The sequence below is a fragment of the Truncatella angustata genome (genome assembly GCF_020726525.1).
Source record: "Truncatella angustata strain MPI-SDFR-AT-0073 chromosome Unknown BKA67scaffold_8, whole genome shotgun sequence".
NCBI lineage: Eukaryota > Fungi > Ascomycota > Sordariomycetes > Amphisphaeriales > Sporocadaceae > Truncatella > Truncatella angustata.
In genome coordinates, this window is record NW_025763388.1 from 2076002 (window position 1) to 2096126 (window position 20125).

General features: G+C 51.5%; 6 protein-coding genes across 6 annotated transcripts; 4 read left to right on the plus strand and 2 right to left on the minus strand.

Annotated features, from left to right (window-relative positions):
• The first annotated feature begins 1954 nt into the window (after positions 1-1954).
• On the plus strand, positions 1955-2727 carry BKA67DRAFT_401570 (uncharacterized protein). Its single transcript, XM_046096697.1, has 3 exons — positions 1955-2178; positions 2238-2333; positions 2396-2727. Exons 1-3 carry the CDS (start codon positions 2046-2048, stop codon positions 2575-2577), a joined length of 411 nt encoding a protein of 136 aa, XP_045954465.1. The 5' UTR covers positions 1955-2045; the 3' UTR covers positions 2578-2727.
• A 5529-nt stretch (positions 2728-8256) lies between these two features.
• Positions 8257-10114, plus strand: BKA67DRAFT_662697 (uncharacterized protein; the record flags this gene model as incomplete). Its single annotated transcript, XM_046108054.1, has 2 exons — positions 8257-8377; positions 8472-10114. 2 exons carry the CDS (start codon positions 8257-8259, stop codon positions 10112-10114), a joined length of 1764 nt encoding a protein of 587 aa, XP_045954466.1.
• A 473-nt stretch (positions 10115-10587) lies between these two features.
• BKA67DRAFT_401683 (uncharacterized protein) lies at positions 10588-11268 on the minus strand. The gene is made up of 2 exons (XM_046096699.1): positions 10974-11268; positions 10588-10818 (listed from the first exon to the last, which is right to left on the minus strand). The coding sequence occupies exons 1-2, from the start codon at positions 11106-11108 to the stop codon at positions 10648-10650; spliced, it is 306 nt and encodes a 101-aa protein (XP_045954467.1). The 5' UTR covers positions 11109-11268; the 3' UTR covers positions 10588-10647.
• Positions 11269-12186: 918 nt separating this feature from the next.
• BKA67DRAFT_401672 (DUF500 and domain-containing protein) lies at positions 12187-14101 on the plus strand. The gene is made up of 3 exons (XM_046096698.1): positions 12187-12405; positions 12573-12676; positions 12762-14101. The coding sequence occupies exons 1-3, from the start codon at positions 12369-12371 to the stop codon at positions 13713-13715; spliced, it is 1095 nt and encodes a 364-aa protein (XP_045954468.1). The 5' UTR covers positions 12187-12368; the 3' UTR covers positions 13716-14101.
• Positions 14102-15653: 1552 nt separating this feature from the next.
• Positions 15654-17029, plus strand: BKA67DRAFT_539788 (ribonuclease T2-like protein; the record flags this gene model as incomplete). Its single annotated transcript, XM_046100693.1, has 3 exons — positions 15654-15914; positions 16122-16528; positions 16621-17029. 3 exons carry the CDS (start codon positions 15654-15656, stop codon positions 17027-17029), a joined length of 1077 nt encoding a protein of 358 aa, XP_045954469.1.
• Positions 17030-17731: 702 nt separating this feature from the next.
• BKA67DRAFT_579046 (uncharacterized protein) lies at positions 17732-18906 on the minus strand. Its single transcript, XM_046103740.1, has one exon. The coding sequence runs from the start codon at positions 18441-18443 to the stop codon at positions 17943-17945; it is 501 nt and encodes a 166-aa protein (XP_045954470.1). The 5' UTR covers positions 18444-18906; the 3' UTR covers positions 17732-17942.
• Between the last annotated feature and the right edge of the window lie 1219 nt (positions 18907-20125).

A 20125-nucleotide genomic window follows, 5' to 3' on the forward strand; every position in this document is an offset into this window, starting at 1 on the left:
ATATTACGTTAATTTTAAATATAAAATATAAAAATAAATAAAATTATTAACTTAATTAATTAATTTTAAAATAGAACATATCAGGAAACTTATTACGTACTTTACATTATCTTTACCGCGTTTAGTAACTAAGGTAAGTAAAAACAAAAGCTATATAAATATCGAAATGCCCTAGTCTAGCCTTCCACTATAGCGTTAGCGCGACGATGCTTGCTATTATCAAATTATGGAGTGGCATGGCCCGGATACGACCGCTTCCGACTAAATGACTTGTCACAAACCTGATCCATTATATCCTAAGGACAGAAGAACGGAGGCTGCGGGGCTCACAGCTTGGAGCAAGCTAATGTAGTCCCTTGCTTGGATCTTGGTCTTGGCGCGGTGATTACAGGACTGGATCACGCTGAATTGCTGTGAGAGCCTCGTTAGCCCCAATTCTGCTTACCAAGTGTAATTACTGTCACATAAAAGATGCATGGTTATTATGCTTCTGCCTAACTAATTTAAAGTATGGGAGAAGGACATGGAATAATCACAGGCACAATTACTGCTAGCGAGTCCCATCGCAAGGGTGCATTGCATGCACCCTTGCGCTTTGCGATCTGCGTCGAATCCCGTCCACTTCCGTTCTCCTACGTAATAACTGTGCACTGTAGAGTTTTCAGTAAAGCCCCCAACCCGAGCGAGCGATGACTGCCAGTGACTAGGCTTTTACATGGCGTTGAGTCCATGGCAAATGATGCCAAGGCGACTTGGTGTAGTGGAAATCATTTTCCATTCGTTAGAAGTGCACATATATATTCGTATGAGGCTCTAAGAGCTGTGCTATCACTACCCCAAGCTCTTTTTGTCTCATCTTGGCTCGTAATGCGGCCAAAGTGCAGGCTGCAGACGACCGATATGACCGTGGCTTGCATATCCTACGCAGAATTCCGCAGATAGCCTTATGAGAAGATAACGCTGCTAGAATCTGTCGATAATAAGCCAATAAACAGTGCCTTTGTCGGAAAATGGCAAGCTTCAGGTAGTATAACGCAGCATTTAGTGCTGCTTACAGCAGAAGAGAGGAAGTCACGAGGTTTTGAGTTCCATCCCACTTCCTACTAATACTTTTTACTATGTACGACTTGTACGGGGTGGAGAGCAACCCAAGACATGAAACAAAAAGAGAAAAAAAAGAAAAAAAAGTTGTGGCATAAATGTGATGATTCTACGTACAGCTTGATAGTGTGTTGTATCACTCGACACTCAGCTCGGGACACAGAATGGGTAGCAATACCTATTAGCCCAAGCGCTCGTCTTATTAGACGACATCCTCGCCGGCCCATCAGGCCAATCACCGGTATGCCCTGTGTATAAAACGAAAAGCTGCGACCTGACAAGAAAGGAAGTAATTTTCGATAAGGCTACAGTATCTCGGTGTAGAGCCTGCTCAGAATCAACGACGTAAGGGCGGTGGCCACATGTGGACAGCTCTTACACAAATTCTTCATTGGGGCTCTGGATGTCGGCTCAGATACGTCGATTGCAGCCATTGTAAGATTGGTCCCTAAGAGATAGATTGTTTCAATGACCGTCGACCGCAAAAACTGAAGATGGCCAAACATGGTTGTCCAGAACTACTCTTTACGGCCACGAAGATGTGGTAAAATTGTTCCATGACAAAGAATTTGCACCAATTCTTGAGGACTTGCATAGCTGTTGAGTTGATGGCCAACTCTTTGATGCTATGCGAGATGCCCCGTGCCTCTCTTGCCACACCAACCCCGCATCAGCCAGAGGTGCATTTATTTTTATGCACCATTTGCTTTTGCAACGAGACGAGTATCGAGGGATGGCCAGTAAGGATAGAAAAATATTAAATTAGCGGTCGGTGTGACTATCTCATTGGCTCTTTGGCAATATCAAAAGGTTGGGATATGCTGCAGACTCTTGCCAGGTTTCCCGCTTGTGTCTTGCTCGCCCTTTTCACATATATCATGCCACAAGTCCGTTTGTAATGGTTTGCTTCGAAGCCTACATTACTTCCGACTTTCACAAACATCATGGCTACGATACAAATTCTTGAGGATCGATTCTCACTGTTGTACCTTCCGAGTCTGGTTGATCATTATGTTGCGATTATTGAATGGTTCCTTTCCCAGTGGACACTCTTTTCTCACTGGCTGGCTCAACCTCGTAGGTTTCTCATAAAAAATATCGTATAAAATTTGACTGAGCTAACTTACCTCTGGAAGACGTACTAGCAGTCATACTAGCCTGGGCTATCACCTTTACAGTTATCTGCAGTATCTTCATGGCTTTGGGATTTGGTCCAGTTGGCGTTGGCGCTGGTGAGTGAGCATGAGCTCTAGTAGAGCTGCATTACCCTACTAACATATCATTTCACAAATAGCTACTATCGCCGCTGCATTTCAGTCATGCATGTATGGCGGCTTCACTCCGGCTGGTGGAATATTTGCTACGTTGACTAGTATGGCGATGTTAGGCACATTCATGCCTGTTGCGGCTTTCCTGGCCGCGGTTGTTGCTACCATAGTATCAACAATAGTTTGGGCATGCGGGACGGGTCGTTAATCAGTGAGATCCAGACCGCTTCATGAACGATTTTTAACGGACTCTGAGGTGCTAATATGATGATCAAAGCTGTCCAAGGACTATGCAGTTGAACAAGTCTGCTAGTCTAAGTAGAAGCTGAGAAAAGATAGGCTATTAGAACCTACCCAACCAGCCGAACTTCATCAGGAAGTGGTGTTGTGTGCCCTTAAGCTATCAGATCATTGTACACGTCTTAACTCAGCAGCAAATGGATACGGAACTCGGATACCCAACTCACTCCAAGGCCCAGAGTCAAAGTGATTGCAGAAACTTGCTGCATGCTTGTTGCCGTATTCTGCTACGTCCATCGGCTAAGGAGGATTGAAGATGTCTCGATGTTAAAGTGGACCAACTTTCTACACTGCTGCAGCATAAGCGCTGATGCTCCATGCCATTCAAGGTTATGTATGCACTCTCAGGCATTTCCGTTTTACTATCAAGTTATGGCGTGATATCGTCTCAAATATGGTAAATCGGCCTCGGATACAACCACTTCCGGCCAAGCAACCTGTGCAGTTCCTTGCTTGAATCTTTCGTCTTAGTGCGTAAGCTATAGAATTAAACAACACTAGATCCTTGTGCCACGATGCTAGATTTTGATGAGTGGATCATAGTAGGCAAATGGAATGAGGCTGGAAGCTCTTAAGTAGTTTGGTTGGGTTGAATAGGGCAGTATAAACCAGGTTAATCATAGTGTAGATTACCCCCATTCTGATGGTACAGAAGCCTCTAAGGTTAGGTTAGCTTGAAGGACCAATCTTCTACTCTGAGACGGAATACAAGACACTAGATTGTAGAAGTTGCTAATCGCAGTTTCTTTTGAACTGAATTTTTCAAATCACCTATCATTCTTCTCAATTTAGTACTGATAGCAGCATACCATCATCTTCATATTTATCGAAGGAGGCTGCTTGCTTTGATTAGTTGTAGAAGGGTCTGTTACAACGGGGTTCGTCGACTGTAAGGCTGAGGTCAGCCGCATGCCTGTTCACGTCGCCATGGATCAACATTCATCTTGCCAGATGCATGATCGATAATCTTTGCGTCAATCAAGCGCACTATTTGAAGTGAATCGCTAGGTTCGCCCCTAGAACCTAACGATCCATCGATCAGATTATTTTAGTTGCATTCAAGCCAGGGACCAGTAACGGACTTCCCCCGCGCTGACGATGCGCCTCCTCCAGCTTGACGACGACGGTGAGCTAACCCTTACCAACGATCTGAACCGTGACATCTCTAACTACGCCATCTTATCACATACCTGTGGGCCAAATAACGGAGAGGTCACGTTTCAATATGTCCAGTGTCGGAAGGGCAAAAAGAAGTCTGGGTACGAAAAGATTCTATTCTGCGGACGACAGGCGAGGCGTGATGGACTTGACTACTTTTGGGTGGACACCTGTTGAATCGACAGGACAAGCTCGGCAGCGCTGACGGAGTCTATTAACTCCATGTTCCGATGGCATAGAAACGCCGTGCACTGTTACGTTTATCTCTTAGATGTTTCGGGAAGACCTAGCCCGGAGAAGAGTCTATGGCAAATCCAGCTTGAACACAGCCGGTGGTTTACCCGCGGATGGACGCTCCAAGAGCTCCTCGCGCCCTTGTCGGTCAGATTCCTCTCGGTTGAAAATGACTATTTCGGCGACCGAGAGCCTCTGTATGGTGAGATCCAGAGCATCACTAAAATCAACACGGCTACACTGCGCGGGACCGCTCTTCGTCAATTTCCTACCCATGAACGCTTAGACTGGGCCCATAGCTGCCAGACGACAAAAGAAGAGGACGGGGCATGTTGTCTTCTCGGGATCTTCGATGTGTTCCTATCCTTTATATACGGGGAGGGCAAGTCAAACGCAATGGTGCGGCTACTAAAAAGAGTCGACGAGCGAACAGGCGCCTCGGGTATCTCAAACCTGCCTCCTTGCCTGCCTCAGCAAGGTAGATTCATGGGATCTCTTATTATACATCAAACTCTTTGCTGGCCAATTCCCTTTTCTTTTTTACTTTTAGTATTAGATCGGGAATCTAATTTAATTTAATACTTCCGTTTGGGCAGAACGAAGGCTTTGTTGGAAGAGAGAGCGTTCTCTCAGAGCTCGTCGGAAAGGTCCTGCCTAGCGCGAGGAAGAAGAACTGTCAGAGAATGGTGCTAGAAGGGCTCGGAGGCGTTGTAAGACACAGATCGCCCTCGAAGCAGCCTATTGTGTTCGTGAACAGGTCCGGACTGCTCTATTTTATGGGTTCCCGCTGTTACTCTGGCAACCTTGGAAGATGCCTATAGAGAAATCGGTCAAGCACTTGGCGCGCCCGGCATCGAAGACGACAAAACTGATATGAAAGCGTTAGTAAGAATAGCCCTCGAGAAGTGTACTACTTATTGGCTTTTGATTATTAACAATATTGACGACATTGGCCTATAAGACAACGGTGGCTTATAAGACCACGTACCTTTTAGCCGTAAAGGCTCTATACTATTTAGGATACGTATTACAAAGCTACGGTAAGACTTGGTGCTTCGCCGAAGAATACATTCACTATCGGCGAAATAAAGGAGTTGGAGGCGTTAGAGTTGTTACAAAGTGTCCTGAAAAAGCGATAATATAACGACGCCGAAGCCACGAGCGACCTTTTGATACGTCTGGTCTATCTCCCTCTCGCGATTAAGCAAGCGTCCGCGTATCTGGCAAATACGGGTGTAACAACAGCAAAATATCTGCAATACTGCCTCGCGTCTGAAGAAAAACAGATCTAGAGCAACCATCGACACTCTAGCATGAACAACCTGGGCCACTGTGCTCAGTAACCATGGAAGGACGAAGAGGCGGAGGAAACCTATCAAAGACTCTCAAGCTCCAAATACGAGTGTTAATTCCGGCTCATCCTTTAACATTACGGACTCGGAGCAATCTTCAGCGATTTCTAGACATTAAAAACGAGGGCATCCTACGAGAAGTCTTAGAAAAAGCTAACTTATTGCATGTTTAACATGTCGCAAGAGTGATGCAACTATAATATTGTATTGAAAAGCCTAGAGACTGGAGAATACTACAGCTAGGCAGCATTAATTGCCAGATCGGCATTGAGGCATACTGTGTCTGGGTGACAGTTTGGTTCCGGAGTATTAAGGAAGATATGTCGTGACCTGGACTGGAAAACGTATGGTACAATGCTCAGGCATTGCCTTCAGGTTTACCTCGGGCGACCCCGGAGTCACCAGACCTCCGCAGTCCAGCTGATCGTGTAGCAGAGTGACTTGGCTCCAATTCTAACCCTTCCCACTTCGTCGAAGCCCGTCTCGGCACTTTCTTGAATGAATGTGGCATGGAGGATGCCTCATGGGACGAGGTATAGCAACAGATTCAGGCGCGGTCTCGGACAGGGCTAGAATAACATTTGCGAGCTATGCCACGGAACGAGTTCGAGCACGTGGAATACCGCTCCCCGTTTCAGACCGAATGCTTTTGCGAAGTGGTCGACGTTCCCCAACGCGGAGCCTCTAGAACTGGCATGAGGAAAAGGGACGGGGAGATGCATCAGTACACCCTTTCCCAAAACAAAGATCTGTGGTGGCATTTGCAAGAACCCCGAACAGCAAAGAAGTCCAAGAAACGACTTGCGTGGCTGAGAAAATCAACGATGAAAGCGCCCTGATTTCCTATCTTGGTAGTCCTGAGGTCAGCAAGGCTTCTTTGTCTCTGTTCCTTAACAGCTCATGTCGATAGTGGTACAAGTTGAGCAGAGACAGAATCTCGAAGCGCTTGAACTTGTACCAGATCTCGTCGTGTTCGCCTTGAGAGCAGTCAAACAAGATCTTTTGACGGTGAGGGGTAGGCAGGGGAGTAGTTGGGACGGGATGAGGTATATCATCGCCTAATCCAGACTCTGAACTAGTATCTGTCGGGTCGACGACACTGGGCGGTGCCTCTGCTTCCATCACGTCTTCTGGTTGAGAGTTGCCGTGCGGCAGTGTAAGGGCGTGGAGATGGAGATTTTCCAAGTCTATGCTGCGAGGATGCGGATCTTATTAAGCTAAATCGTGCAGGTAGCAAAAGGCAGATTCTTATGGCTTTGTGCTCTGCTTCATGTAATGAGAAGTTTTGATTCGTCCTTTACTTAGTATTGATGCATGCTGTACAGGACTGTGTAAGGCATCGGCTATCGTAAAACCGATGACATGCGCTTGCCATCTTCGACCAAACGCGACTGTGTAGACGCCCGACCTGAAACCTTCGGCGCCGACGCATTCTTTAACCGTCACAGAATTTGTGCCGCATGGGCTGGTTAGGACACCCGAAAGACTTCCATAGCCTGCCTATAAAGTAGACGACGGCTATATGTGTTACTTAATCAAGCAGCGAAGTCGGATGCGGATCGTAAACTTCACCTCGGATAATATTAAGATCGCATTACTGGTAATATAAGCATAAAATCAATGGTACTTATAGTCTCCAGGGTTCTTCGAGTGACTCAGTGCTGTGCCAACGCTTTGAGAAGAGTTCGCTTGAGACGATCTCTTAGAAATGCTTAGATCGATTTTATCTACACATATCAGACCGACATCGAAGAACGTGGCCACCAAATCAGACTCAGGCCCTCGATTTATTTCAGCGCGGACTAGAGGCTAGAAGAATAGGCATCGCTCGAGATGCTGGCCGGTCCAGAGACGGGGAATTGATGGATGGGTCATTGACGGAGGGCAGAACGGTCGTGCGGAACGTGAAATCAGTGGCCGGGAAAAGTGGAACACCATCCCACTTTTGGCGCCGGCGCTACGACCTGGGGGGCTATGGTCGTATTGTAATACAAACAACTACATTATAGCGAGGTATAGATAAGCAAATCCTTGAGGGAAGAAAAAAGAATTGACATTGAGAATAGTCTAAAAAGACATACAACACCAGGGATTCCCCAGTGGTCACCCACCTGAGTACTAATCCGGCGCTTCTCAGTTTATCTAGGGCAGAGCGGACGGGATGCCGAGTTTTCTAAGAGCTATGGTCGTATGTGATAATCTTGTCAAAATTTATTGATTATATAGTTTAATATGTAAATTAAGATAGCAAAAGTTTAATGAAAGACAATTTTCAAGTGTTCATCAAACTTAACATAAAGCTACTTACCGTTATACGCTAGTTTATTTTCAATATCATTAGAGGGGGAATATCTTTCCCTTTTTACCGAGGAATATAAAGAAGAACAAGCATGTGTTGTGGGCTACACACCTGAGAACACTACAGTGGGTTCGCAGTCGTTCGTGACACCTATAATCTCCAAGGTTCCAAAGGCAAGGTAGCCTTTACCTAGTCTAGGTTAGTCTAGGTATTAAAATTGGAGCAGCGGGGGGTAGATCGGGTGGGGCAATTTGGGGCTTTGGCTTGGGCTTGGGCTCTGGCTTTTGAGGTGAATCAGTTTCGAAAACGGAAGCCTCAAACTGAAGCGAACTGCTTTTGCTTTTGCTTCCGCTTTTTGGTTACGTATGCAGCAGCGCAGCACTCGATCTCGTCACACCAGCGACCTAGTCTGCACATCACATCGCCTTCACACGTCCATTGCCGCTTGACAACCCAGAGCGTATCGCAGCTCTCTGCGCACCCCCTTTTCCTACTCATCTCATTCGATCCAATCACAAAAAATAACACCACCGACTGCTCCTCCATGTCTCGACGGCCGCCTCCGAATCCGGCCGCTGAGAGAGCGGCACAGAACCAGGCCACATTGAAGAGTCTCCTCAAGCTGGAACCCAACAAAGTGTGTTCTGACTGCAAGAAGAATAAGCGTACGTCAGGCCAAACCAACCCATGGCGAAGCAAGGCATCGCTCCAACAACCCACAACCCCTCGATGGTACTAATTTCCCCTGCTGCGCAACAGATCCAAGATGGGCGAGCTGGAACCTGGGCATCTTCGTCTGCATTCGCTGCTCCGGCATCCATCGATCCATGGGAACACACATTTCTCGGGTCAAATCCGTCGACCTCGACTCGTGGACCGACGAGCAACTACAGAGCATCTTGAGCTGGGGAAACGCCCGCGCCAACAAATACTGGGAAGCGAAACTCGCACCTGGCCACGTGCCCTCGGAAGCCAAGATCGAGAACTTCATCAGGACAAAATATGAACTCAAGCGCTGGGTCATGGACGGCCCCAAGCCAGATCCTGCCACTCTCGATGTCGATGGCGATGACGACATACCCCTGAGCATCGTCAAGGAGAAGCAGAATATTGAGCGCAAGGAGTCACTTCGCAAGCAATCCGTCGGCCAGTCGTCTGCCCCTCGAAGAGCTCCAGCACCCCAGGGAGATCTCATAGGCGGTGACGACCTGCCTCCCAGAGCTAGCACCGCCGGGCCCTCGTCTGCTCAACAAGTGCCCCCACGGGCTGCTCCCGCACCGCCCAAGGCAACAGCTGCTAAGGACTCCCTATTCGGCTTGGACTTTCTAAGTGATGCGCCCGCAGCCCCGCCTCGGCCTGCCAGCACGACCGGCACAGCAGCCGGCAATGGTGGTCAGTCTCGCCCGGATCTGAAACAGTCTATTCTGTCTTTATATGCTTCTGCACCCCGACCTCAACCACCGCAAGGGCACCAGTCGACGGCTTCCTTCGGCAGCTTCGGGGGCATGACATCGCCGTCTATGCAGTCGCCCACCTATGGACATCAATCAAAGCCGTCAGCTGGTGGTGGACTGAACGACGCCTTTGCAGGTCTCAGTTTCGGAAACCTCTCGAGCCCTACTCCCAAGAGCCCACCTAAGGATGCCTTTGCTGGGCTCGGAGGCTTTCCAAGCAACAAATCTACGCCCCAACCTCAAAGCTCCTCTACGTTCTCGAACCTCAGCGGAGGTAGCTTTTTCGACACCAAGCCGGCGAGGCCTGCAGCTCCCCAGCAGCAGCAAAAGCCCTCCGCAACTAGCTCGTTCGATGGCTTCGGAGATTGGGGCGCTCCCGCAGCGCCAGCCACGCCTGCGCAGCCATCATCGTCGTCCATGGGCGATTTGTTCGACCTGTCCAGTCCTGCGCCGGTTCCCCAACCTGCCGCCGCACCCCCCAAGGCGGCCCCTGCGCCCGTCGACTCGTCGGTATTCAATCTTTCGCAGCCCAAGCCTGCACAACAGGCTCCCGCACCTGCAGCCTCTGTGAACACTTCGGGCTTTGGCGGTGCCGACGTGTGGGGGAACGCTTGGGGCGAGCCGGCCGCTCCGGCAGCACCTGCACAAAAGAGCCCCGAAGCCAACAAGCCGTCTGCTTTTGGCGGTGCGGACTTCGGTGGCGGCTGGGGAGGAAGCACCGGGGGTTCTTTTGCCAACACTCCCATCGTCCCGGGCCAAAGTGGCTTTAGTGCCCAGTCTAGCTTCAGCATGGCACCGGCGCCGGCACCGGCACCGCCCAAGGTCGCAGCCGATGAGGAGTTCGGCGGGTGGGCAAGCAGCGCGACTCCGGCGAATACCAACACGAGCACGACCAAGCAAGGAAGCGGCTTTGGCAACGATGATCTATTTTCGAATGTCTGGCAGTAGCTGTACAAGGTGGCCTTCGGAGGCCATCCTTGGGGTTACTAGTCTAGATTCTGGAGTTCAGACACGGGGCATTTATTGAGTTGACGACATACGGCTGGCCAAAATGATAATAGAGCATCTCAGAACGAGAACAAGAAATGTACTGACCCCCTTGAAAGGCGGGCTATGTTGTCCCATATATCGTGCAAGCAAACAGCTGAAATCAAATTGGTGCGCCTATCCATAAACGCCGATGCTATGCTTCAGAGTGATCCATTATTGCCGTCCGACCTTCCACGATATAGTCTTCCACAATCTAGCGGTATCGAGGCCCATCTCCCTTTCCCCGCCCCTTTTTCTTTCCCACTCCCCTTTAGACCTACCCTACTTGCTCCTCAACAAACCAAAGTCCGTCCCAATCGGCCTGTTTTCTAAGATACTGGCATTCGGTACCGGGGGCAATCGCCGCGACTGTGGATATTGCCACCCCATGATTACTACACGGTAGTATAGTATGCCTACACGTTGATGCGATATATGTCGACGTCGTGGCCTCATGCCGACCCGCGGAAGAAGAGCTTATAGACGTAGTACAAGACCAAGATGGCGCCGACGATGATGGCCGACAGCTTGAGGATGGCGATCTTGTTGCCCGAGGCCGCCATGCGACCTAGTCGCCCCGCGGAGCCCTTGAGCTGGGTTGACATGGACGAGAACGTGTCGGACTGGAATCGCGCATGGGCAGTGATCAGCAAACAGAGCACACAGAGAGACGAAACAAAGAGAGGGGGGTGCGTATGTGTATGTATGTGTGTGTGTGTGTGTGTGTGTGTGGGTTCTGAAGAGCAAGGCCCAGACAAGAAAAGAAGAAGAGACATACAGTGTTCTCAATGACATCGTGCGCCCGCGCATTGTCGTAGATGTCCACCGTCACTCCGCGCAGGGACGAGACCTTGGCCGAGAGCTCCTCCAGGCGCGCGTTGTTCTGGCGCTCGCGCTCGTAGGCTTCCGACATGGCTGGGTTTTGCTGAATATGATGCGTGTCCGTCGTCTTCTTCTTGCTCCTTCCTACTGTCGTCTGCTCTGGCGATAAATAGGGCTGCGATGTGTGAATTGGGTGAGTTTGTGTCGGGAAGCGACTATCAAGAGGAAGAAAGAGCGGCTTCGGCTCGGTGAGTCTGGATCTACTGCAGGCCTCTCCCTCTCTCCGGGTAGCGCTTTGGCCCTCGGTCTCAAGGTTGCGGGTAGGTAAGTGAGTAGCCTAGACTAGTCTACTGCTTAACTCCGGAGGTTTGACTTGCTTGCTGTGTGTGCCCGCTACGGCTGCGGGAGAGGATGTCGATAGATATCGCGGGGGTTGTCGGTTTTTTCGAATGCGAACAGGATGGCTGGCGTACTACATTGGTTTCCTTGCCAGGTTCGGCCGTGTACATCATGCCCGGAGTCCGAGGAGCGAAACAAAACAATAAGGGGGCTTTGGGGGGACGCCCCATGACGCAGGCTGGCTCGCTGGTTGTGGCGTCTGTGGCTCAGGGGGCCCGTTCACTAGCCACAAGGGGTTTTGTGGGGGGGACTGGGCGGATTGGAGTGGAGATGCCTCTCCAGCCTTTTTGGTTCAGATGTCAGCAATCAATCAAAGCATCCAGCTGCCAGCTCACCGTGGCAGCGTGGGTTCTCTTCAGAAGCGTAAACCCTGACAAGCTGGGGTGCACGGATCCGTACATGAGGGAAGCAAGCTTGTTGACGCACTTACTACGCCACCTGCGCTGCGCTTTGGATAGTGCCAGTCCTTCAACCAGAGTCCCCCATAGCATAAGTCTCGGGTGTACCGTAGACGCGCAAGACTGCCATCATTCGTGTGTCCCCATGACAGTAGACACGTTGTCTCAACAACAACAAATCAGGAAATGAAATAAAATAAAAGCTACATTTCTTCCATCAAAAGCCCCTCCTCGCTTTCGCCGTCGTCAAAGGTCCAGTACAAGCATGCTCGGAAAGATCGGTTGATCATCCATGTGCTCAGCCCCGCAGCCGCGATTCCAACTTGGCGATACACCCCACCTTTCAATACGGCGTAGCACCGAATTAACTGTCGCTAGACTACCGCAACATCACATACGTCGCCAGCCAGCTTTTTTAGTATTGCACATCTAATTCAACCTGCCTACATTTCATTCCTGAGCATAACCCTCTTATTCGTCTTCTCTCATTTCCGAGCGACAATACTCTCACGGTTCCGTTTGCTCGATCGCACGAGAGCCGCAACGCAGTCGCCATGGGTCTCAACAACCCTCTCCCGTCGTCTTTGGCGTGTAAGTCATCCCACCACCGCAGGCCTCCCAGAGCTCCAGCTACCTGTGCCCCGCTGCCTGCGTGCTGCGTGCCGCGTGCCGTGAGACCGAGCCTGAAATCACCGACGCCGCAAAAACATACTGCGCGAGCACAAACCATGAAGCTGACTTGGTGTTTCTGTCTCCAGCCGAATGTAAGAAGTGCGGCAAGATTCTGCAATCCTTCATCGATCCCCGGCAGGCTCTGTCACCAGACAAAGTCATCCCTCCCGAGATTCTACAAAACGCCAAGGTGAGTCCCACTTGACGAGCGCAACTGCCATCTCGTGCCCAAACGACGTGGCGAATAGTCTTGCCTAACACCCCCGGGCGCGCAGGGCCTTGCCATTCTCACAGTCATCAAAGCCGGTTTCCTAGGCTCCGCTCGATTCGGTTCCGGCCTGGTGGTCGCACGTCTGGACAATGGCAATTGGTCGGCCCCAACAGCCATCATGACCGGAGGCGCAGGCTTCGGTGGCCAGATCGGTTTCGAGATCACCGACTTCGTCTTCATCCTCAACGACAGAAACGCCGTCAAGACCTTCGCGCAAGCAGGATCCATCACTCTGGGCGGTAACGTCTCCATCGCAGCAGGACCGGTCGGTCGAAACGCAGAAGCCGCCGGTGCTGCCTCCCTCAAGAGTGTGGCAGGTATTTTCAGCTACAGCAAGACCAAGGGACTGTTCGCCGGAGTCTCGCTTGAGGGCTCCGCCATAATAGAACGCAAGGATGCCAACGAGAAGCTCTATGGTCAGAGGTTCACTGCTATGCAGCTCCTGAGCGGCAGCATTCAGCCTCCTCCGGAGAGCGGCCCGTTGATGGGTATCTTGAACGGCCCCGGTTTCAAGCGTGGTGGTTCCGTGGCCACGGCAACCGCAGACGATGATTTGTACAACAGCTCGGTGTATGGCGGCGACAACAACTACGGTGGCGCACAACAGGACAACTATGCCGCTCCCCAGCGTGCCTCTACGTGGCAGGCACCACCTTCCAGCTCCTGGGACCAGCAGTCACCATCGCCTGGAGGAGCAGGGGGAATTGCGACAGAGAAGAGGGCTGGGCCAGGACGGCCGGCAGCCCCCAAGCCCAACTTTGCTGCCAAGCAGAATCTCACCAAGAACCAGGCTGTTGCCGCGTACACCTTCGAGAGCGATACCCCCGGTGATCTCACCTTCAGAAAGGGAGAGGTCATCACGATACTGAAGAAGACGGACAACGAAACCGACTGGTGGACTGGCATGATCGGAACGAGACATGGTATATTCCCAAGCAACTATGTCAAGATGCAGTAGACGGTCTCAGATGGGCACTGTAAAGTTCCAAATAGGAGGGAGTGGTGGTGAAGCTGCTGCTGCTGCTGCTGCTGCCACCACTGACTGGCGGGAGGAGATTAGAGAGGGGTGGAAGAGCAGCCACCAAGAAAGATTGGGACCAACTCTCTTAAAAAGGGCTTGCTTCGTTATGTTATAGAAGGTATCTACGGAGTAACTTCCGATACTATCTCGACGATCCGCCCTTGATTCGTGGGGATGGCTCCATCCATATTTAGTTGAGCCGCGGCGTTTTCCTTTGGCTGGAGATATGTTTTGTTGCATACCATACCCAACCCGATTGCATGATTTCGAGATAGCAGACTGGAATGATAAATGCAGACATCAGCATTCAGATCATGATCGTTCCTGAACACATACGAATGCGCCGCGCCCAGCTTAGGCTCCAATGTGTCCGTGGGGCCTGACGAGCCATAATGTCACCCGGTGTCAAGCGCAGTTCTATTCAAGCTGGACCGTCCATGATGGATGGGGACTCGTTCAAGTGGCTATATAGCCAATGAGAGCGACACGTCTGTCTCAGCGCCGTAGCTTTTGGTTCCAGTGCTATCAGCTGCACGGCCATCCCCTGAAAGGACTATAGTCTTGTTCTAGTCTAGACCATAAACCTTGTCGGTTGCCCTGCTCGTGCCGATCCATGTCTACACTTGCACCATTCACAGCCCCTGTAGCACACCAAGCGGTTGGGAAAAGTTAAGGCGAGCCTCAGGCACACACACGACGGTGAACTACGTTAGGAGAAAAGCATTTGCGCCATATCCGTGTATGGTTGCTTATTAGAGGTCCCCAAAGATGCCCAATGACTGGCGCTGCTTTTCCGCACACGGGACGGCGCTTCTGTGGTCAGGGAATCTTCACACAAGCAGTGGCAAGTACTCGGAGTATAATAAAAGCAAAATAGTACACACGTGGTGCAAGTCATCTCCTGCAATTTGTTAGGAAATTACCTCGGCGTTCATGTCGTACCACTGAATGACTAGAGACTATGACGCAGAGGTGGGCCAGAAGCTACAGCTGCAATGAGCTAGGTATGAAGCAGAGAGGTTGCCAATATATGTTTCCCCCTGGTACAAGAGACAATGAAACTATAATAGATCCGGCCGACAACGGAGAACCGGCATGAGTGTCTATTGGGACAGGCGCTGCAAAAGAAGTTTTCCGTCCTCCTCGCTTCCTATCTGCTCATGTTAGCGCGGCCTCTGAGCAGTTCAGCTCACATGCAACCTCTTGAAGCGAGGTGGGAGCGAACAGGATATTTCCATTAATATCCCAACAATCAGGAGTGAGACAGGCTACCATCCGGCCAACTCCACACTTCTCCCCTGACATATAATCGTGATTATCGTCTTCTTCAACGGCCACCTCCGAACCATGAGCCTCTATCCCCGAGACCCGACCCCCCTTACACCCGGCACTTTGTCTCCACAGTATTAAGCTTCCTAGCCCCTGGCGAAAGCACCCGTTCAATGGTCCCCGCAACCCTATTCACATTCCCTATTGGGCATGATCGACCGCGCCGTCGCACCTCTGGTTGGCCGTCAGCCCGTCTTAGGTTGAGACCCTCTAGCAGATCCCAATGAGCGGATCCATTATTAGCATCAATGCCCGCGTCTCCTCGAATAGTATACCAGAGCTCAATCACCTGCCAGTGGATTGGACCGTAGACTCCAGACGGAAGGTCGGTCACCATTACGGAAGGCCACTTGCGATAGTCCCTGATCTTTTCCAAGAACCAAAAAATGACTATCGCGGTACCGGCGGCCCACGTGTGTGGCACCTGAGATGTTACCTCCAAGAGGCGATACAAGTACATAATGGGGCGCCGTTCTTGGCTTTTGGGGTTTATAGTCCCACAGCTTCCTTACTGCTGTGACATCGGCGCATCCTACATCGTCAACCATGCTGTCAGCACTGACGGCTCTCTTCGCAGCTGGCGCCCTCGCGGGCCCGCTGGGCGAAATGCCAGCCTACCGCAGCCTGTTCAACGAGTTTGCCTCGACGACCTGCCCGTCCACCTCGCAGCAGTCGTGCCACAACACCACGGTGCAGACGAACCTGTGCTGCTTCAACGCGCCCGGCGGCGCGCTGCTGCAGACGCAGTTCTGGGATACCGACCCCGTGACGGGTCCGGACGACAGCTGGACCATCCACGGTCTCTGGGTATGTTTAACACCGCTTGGCATTTGTCAAATCTCGCCATGATATATGATGAGGGGGGCGCGAAGGCTGACATTCTCCACCCCTGCTGCACAGCCTGACAACTGCGACGCGACATACGAGTCCAACTGCGACTCGTCGCGCGCGTACACAGACATCACGGGGATCCTGACTTCGTTCGGCGCCACGGACCTGCTGTCGTACATGCAGACCATGTGGGTGTCCAACAGCGGCACGCCCGAGACCTTCTGGGAGCACGAGTGGAGCAAGCACGGGACGTGCATCTCGACGCTGGACCCGAGCTGCTACACGTCGTACACCAAGGGCCAGGAGGCCTTCGACTTCTTCACAAAGGTCGTCGCCCTCTTCAAGACCCTGCCCACCTACACCTGGCTCAGCGCCGCCGGCATCACCCCGAGCTCCACCCAGACCTACACCCTCAGCGCCATCCAGGCCGCCCTCACCAAGAACCACGGCGCCAGCGTCTATCTCGGCTGCAGCAGCAGCGAGCTCAGCGAGGTCTGGTACTTTTACAACGTCAAGGGCAGCGTGCAGTCCGGCACTTACATCCCGGTCGCGACGCTGAGCACGTCCACTTGCCCCTCGACTGGTATCAAGTAAGTCAACCCCGACTCTCGTCCCCCTTCTGGTGGATGTGTCCGTTGCGAAGGAGATTCCCTCTGCTGACATGCCCCTCCCCCCAACAAAGATACCTCCCCAAGAGCGGCGGAGACGACGGAGGCGGCGGCGGCGACGACGGGACGCCCTTCTCGGGCACCGGGTACCTGAACGTGGTGTCGGGCGGGGCGCAGAACGGGTGCCTGATCTCGGCGGGGACCTGGTACACGACGGGCAGCTGCGCGACGTACACGGCGACGGCGTCGGGCAGCGGGTTCACGCTGACGTCTTCCAAGGGCAACTGCGGCCTGTCGAGCGGCCTGTTCACCTGCGGGTCCGGCGTCACCGCCACCGTCTTCACCGCCAGCGGCAGCAACCTGGCCGCCAGCGGCAGCACCGCCTTCTCCTCCGACTCCACCCCCAGCGGCTCCGTCCAGGGCAAGGTCTACACCGGCAGCACGCACTCGGTCACGCTGACCCTGGCTTGGGAGAGCACTTGAGAGGGGGAGAGAAAAATAAGAGGAAGAAGAAGTAGTAGTAGTAGGCTGTTTTGTTCTAGCATAGTCGCAATGTTACCAGTTATGGCATTTTATGGCAACAACTTGTTGCTCAGGGGGCCAACCGCTCGGCGCCAAGCCCCACTCCCCCTGTCTGTCGGCAACGATCTAGGGAGGTTTGTTTCGTGTCCCTTGGCTGTGAGACGGCGGAAATACTGAGGACACCATTAGGAGATCATCTGCACAGATGCCTCCTGATCATTCTTTACCATTGAAACATTGACAAGTCGTTCGCTTTTTTTATGAGTTACTTGCTGCTCTTTTCTGTCTGTGTCGCTATAGCACTCGAGAGGTCCTGTTTTCCACCATTGCGGGTTTGGGATGTTTGGCCCGAAGCTCTGTAAAAAGAAAACTCTCGATCTTCCGTCTACATATGGGATCTCTTAGTCGGAGTGCCGCCGCAGCTTGTATGCTATATAATTGATTTCCTGCAGTGACTAGGAATGTCATTCTACCGCATGGCAGTGTGCGCGTGATGTCCGACTTGGCCTCGGAGCTCTTTACTGCTTGGATCAAGCAGCCCACCAAACGGGGCACCGGGCGCGGCCACGAATAGATACTTTTATTCGTTCTATTCGCCGACTGTTGAGCACTTGTTGGTAATTTTAGGGGGTACTTTGTTTCAAAAATATATTCAATAAATCAGGCCATGAATAGTAATCCTACTAATATGCTACCCCTCTGGCGATTTCGCACCGTGTATTGGAAACCCAGTACCGTGACACCCCGTACTCCAAATAATGTCTATCAGTTCCAGAACCTCGCACTAGAAATGAAGCTCGTCCGTACTTGTACAGGCAACGGGTCGCATTCCTTTGCGTAGTTGCCAAGAAGAAGAAGAAAATTTTTTCTATTTCTAATACAGCTTCGTGTCCAGCTCGTTCCAGTAGCTTTCGCCGCTCTTGCTCGTATCAACCTTGCCGTTGCCCCAGGTGAACTCCTCCTGGCACCTCTTGGTGATGTAGTCGGCGTCCTCGTTGCTGGTGGTGGCCTTGCCGAGCTCGATCTTGTTGCCGTTGGGCTTCCAGCCGATGTTGCCGCCCGGGGTGCTGCCGACGATGTCGACGTTGACCCAGAACCCGGCGTCGTTGGAGTGCTCGTTGAGCATGGAGATGGCGCAGCCCACGGTGCCCGAGTTGCCGTAGCTCACCGTCTGCCGCTCCTGCCCGTTGGTGTAGCTGGCCGTCATCCCGCACGAGGCGTCGTTCAGCCGGAAGCAGGTCAGGATCGACGCGTTGTTGTCGGGGATCCCCCGCTTCTCCGCCTTGTTGTCGCTCTGGGGGACGGCGGCGGCTTGTGCTGTTGCTGCCAGAGTGGCGAGCAGGGCAGTCTTGAGGGTGATGGTGTTGGAGAACATGATGACTTGTTTTGTATGTGGATGGATTTGAGTTGTAGTGGAAGTCTTTTCGGGATGAGACTTCAGGGGCAAGTGATGACTGTGCTTGGTAGATGTTGTTTTGAATGTTTGATGATGGGAAATAAGTTGAAAGAGAGCGTCTTTCAATTGGTATTTGTATTCATTATTTGTTTCTCAGTTTCGTCCGCACAACCGTCCGCATAACCGTCCGCGACGTCGATACTTCGCCAGTGACGTACTAGGTGGATGGCATAGACGAAGAAGGGCGAAGCCATCATGACATTACCTCGCCCTATCTGACATCAATCGGGCGTGGATCGTCTCCGCTAATCTCAAGAGGATGAACTAGACAATGGTGAATAGGATCATAAAAAATGGTCCCGCCACTATTCTAGCAGTATGGGAATGATTGAGTGGCCCCGCTATACACTGGGCCTACGCCATTAGGATCCGTGAAACATAAATGTAGAAACACAACACCATCTTATTAATAACACAGGATTTAGAGTTTGCGGCTTTGCTCGTATGTACCTGCATCGCAAGTGCCGATCACTTACGTAGCACAACCCCAAACTTGACTAACCTAGACCTTAGTGGCCTCTTCGTCAAATCCTTTCTTCCCGCCAAGTGTGTCATCGTCGAACTGTTTAGGTAAATATTATGGTCAGGCCTTGGAATAGAGCCGTTTGGCGCTACGTAGAATTATCATAGTATACTCGTTTCTGGAGACCCAGTAAAAGCTGCCAACGTTTAGGCAGGCAGCATTGAATTGAATTGGAGACCTAAAAATAACGTCGCGCCGGCGTCAGGACTTTGGATAGGCCTTACCTAATCTGCTCTGGCCCCCCTACTTATGATCCATTATCTAGACTTCTGCGACATGTCACCTCAGCCTCACCAGGCGCATGTGAGCGACTGCCACAGATGTTAGGTAGATCGATCGCATCATCCATTTCTGGTCGTCTTGATTCATACGCCGAAATATCTGCACAGCGTGCATCGTAGACTGGCGTCTGCTGAACTGTGGGCTTGAACTTGTGGCCTAGACTAATATGTTCTGTTTGTGTACTTTGCGTTACCCACTGTAGACCACGACGAGAAGTTGAGTCTCTTGCTCTGGACGTGCGTGCTCAACGCGTTAACTACAGTACATTTACTTTCTCTCATTTTCACTTGTTCATATCGGACGCTTCACTACCACTATTGTATGACAGCCGTAGCCGTTGCGCCGTCCTTATTCATGCTTTCATCCCGAGGCAGTACGCCAGAGAGGAGATTGGAAGGAAGAGGCGGTATCAACGCAAGCAAGAGAAACTAAACCGTGGAGAAGGATTAATCAAAGAACAGTCAGCCTTGCGATCGACCAGATCGTCACTTCCTGGTCTTGGCTTTGGCCAAAGGAACAAAAGTCGGGCTCCGCAGGCGAGATACTGGCTGATTGGCGCAGCAAGCGGTCCAGTAGGGGAGAGTTCAGAAACAAAAGTATCGATCCCACAGCACTGGCCTTGCTGGCTGACTGGACAGAATGCTAGTGGATCAAGGCTAATTAATGCCCCTAGCCCTCCCGCCTACATGCTATGTAATTATAGATAAGTACTAACCTAATGGCGTCTGGGCTTATCCTATGCACCTAATATAGACTAGATGGAATACGGCCACTGAGAACATGACCCCATGCTAAT

Coding starts and splice junctions, on each gene's coding strand:
- BKA67DRAFT_401570 (XM_046096697.1), top strand. CDS start 2,046: ATGGCTACGATACAAATTCTTGAGGATCGATTCTCACTGTTGTACCTT. Junction 2,179..2,237: donor TCACTGGCTGGCTCAACCTC/GTAGGTTTCTCA, acceptor TACCTCTGGAAG/ACGTACTAGCAGTCATACTA. Junction 2,334..2,395: donor TCCAGTTGGCGTTGGCGCTG/GTGAGTGAGCAT, acceptor TTTCACAAATAG/CTACTATCGCCGCTGCATTT.
- BKA67DRAFT_401683 (XM_046096699.1), bottom strand. CDS start 11,108: ATGTCGGAAGCCTACGAGCGCGAGCGCCAGAACAACGCGCGCCTGGAG. Junction 10,819..10,973: donor ACGATGTCATTGAGAACACT/GTATGTCTCTTC, acceptor GCGCGATTCCAG/TCCGACACGTTCTCGTCCAT.
- BKA67DRAFT_401672 (XM_046096698.1), top strand. CDS start 12,369: ATGGGTCTCAACAACCCTCTCCCGTCGTCTTTGGCGT. Junction 12,406..12,572: donor TCTCCCGTCGTCTTTGGCGT/GTAAGTCATCCC, acceptor TTCTGTCTCCAG/CCGAATGTAAGAAGTGCGGC. Junction 12,677..12,761: donor AGATTCTACAAAACGCCAAG/GTGAGTCCCACT, acceptor CCGGGCGCGCAG/GGCCTTGCCATTCTCACAGT.
- BKA67DRAFT_579046 (XM_046103740.1), bottom strand. CDS start 18,443: ATGTTCTCCAACACCATCACCCTCAAGACTGCCCTGCTCGCCACTCTG.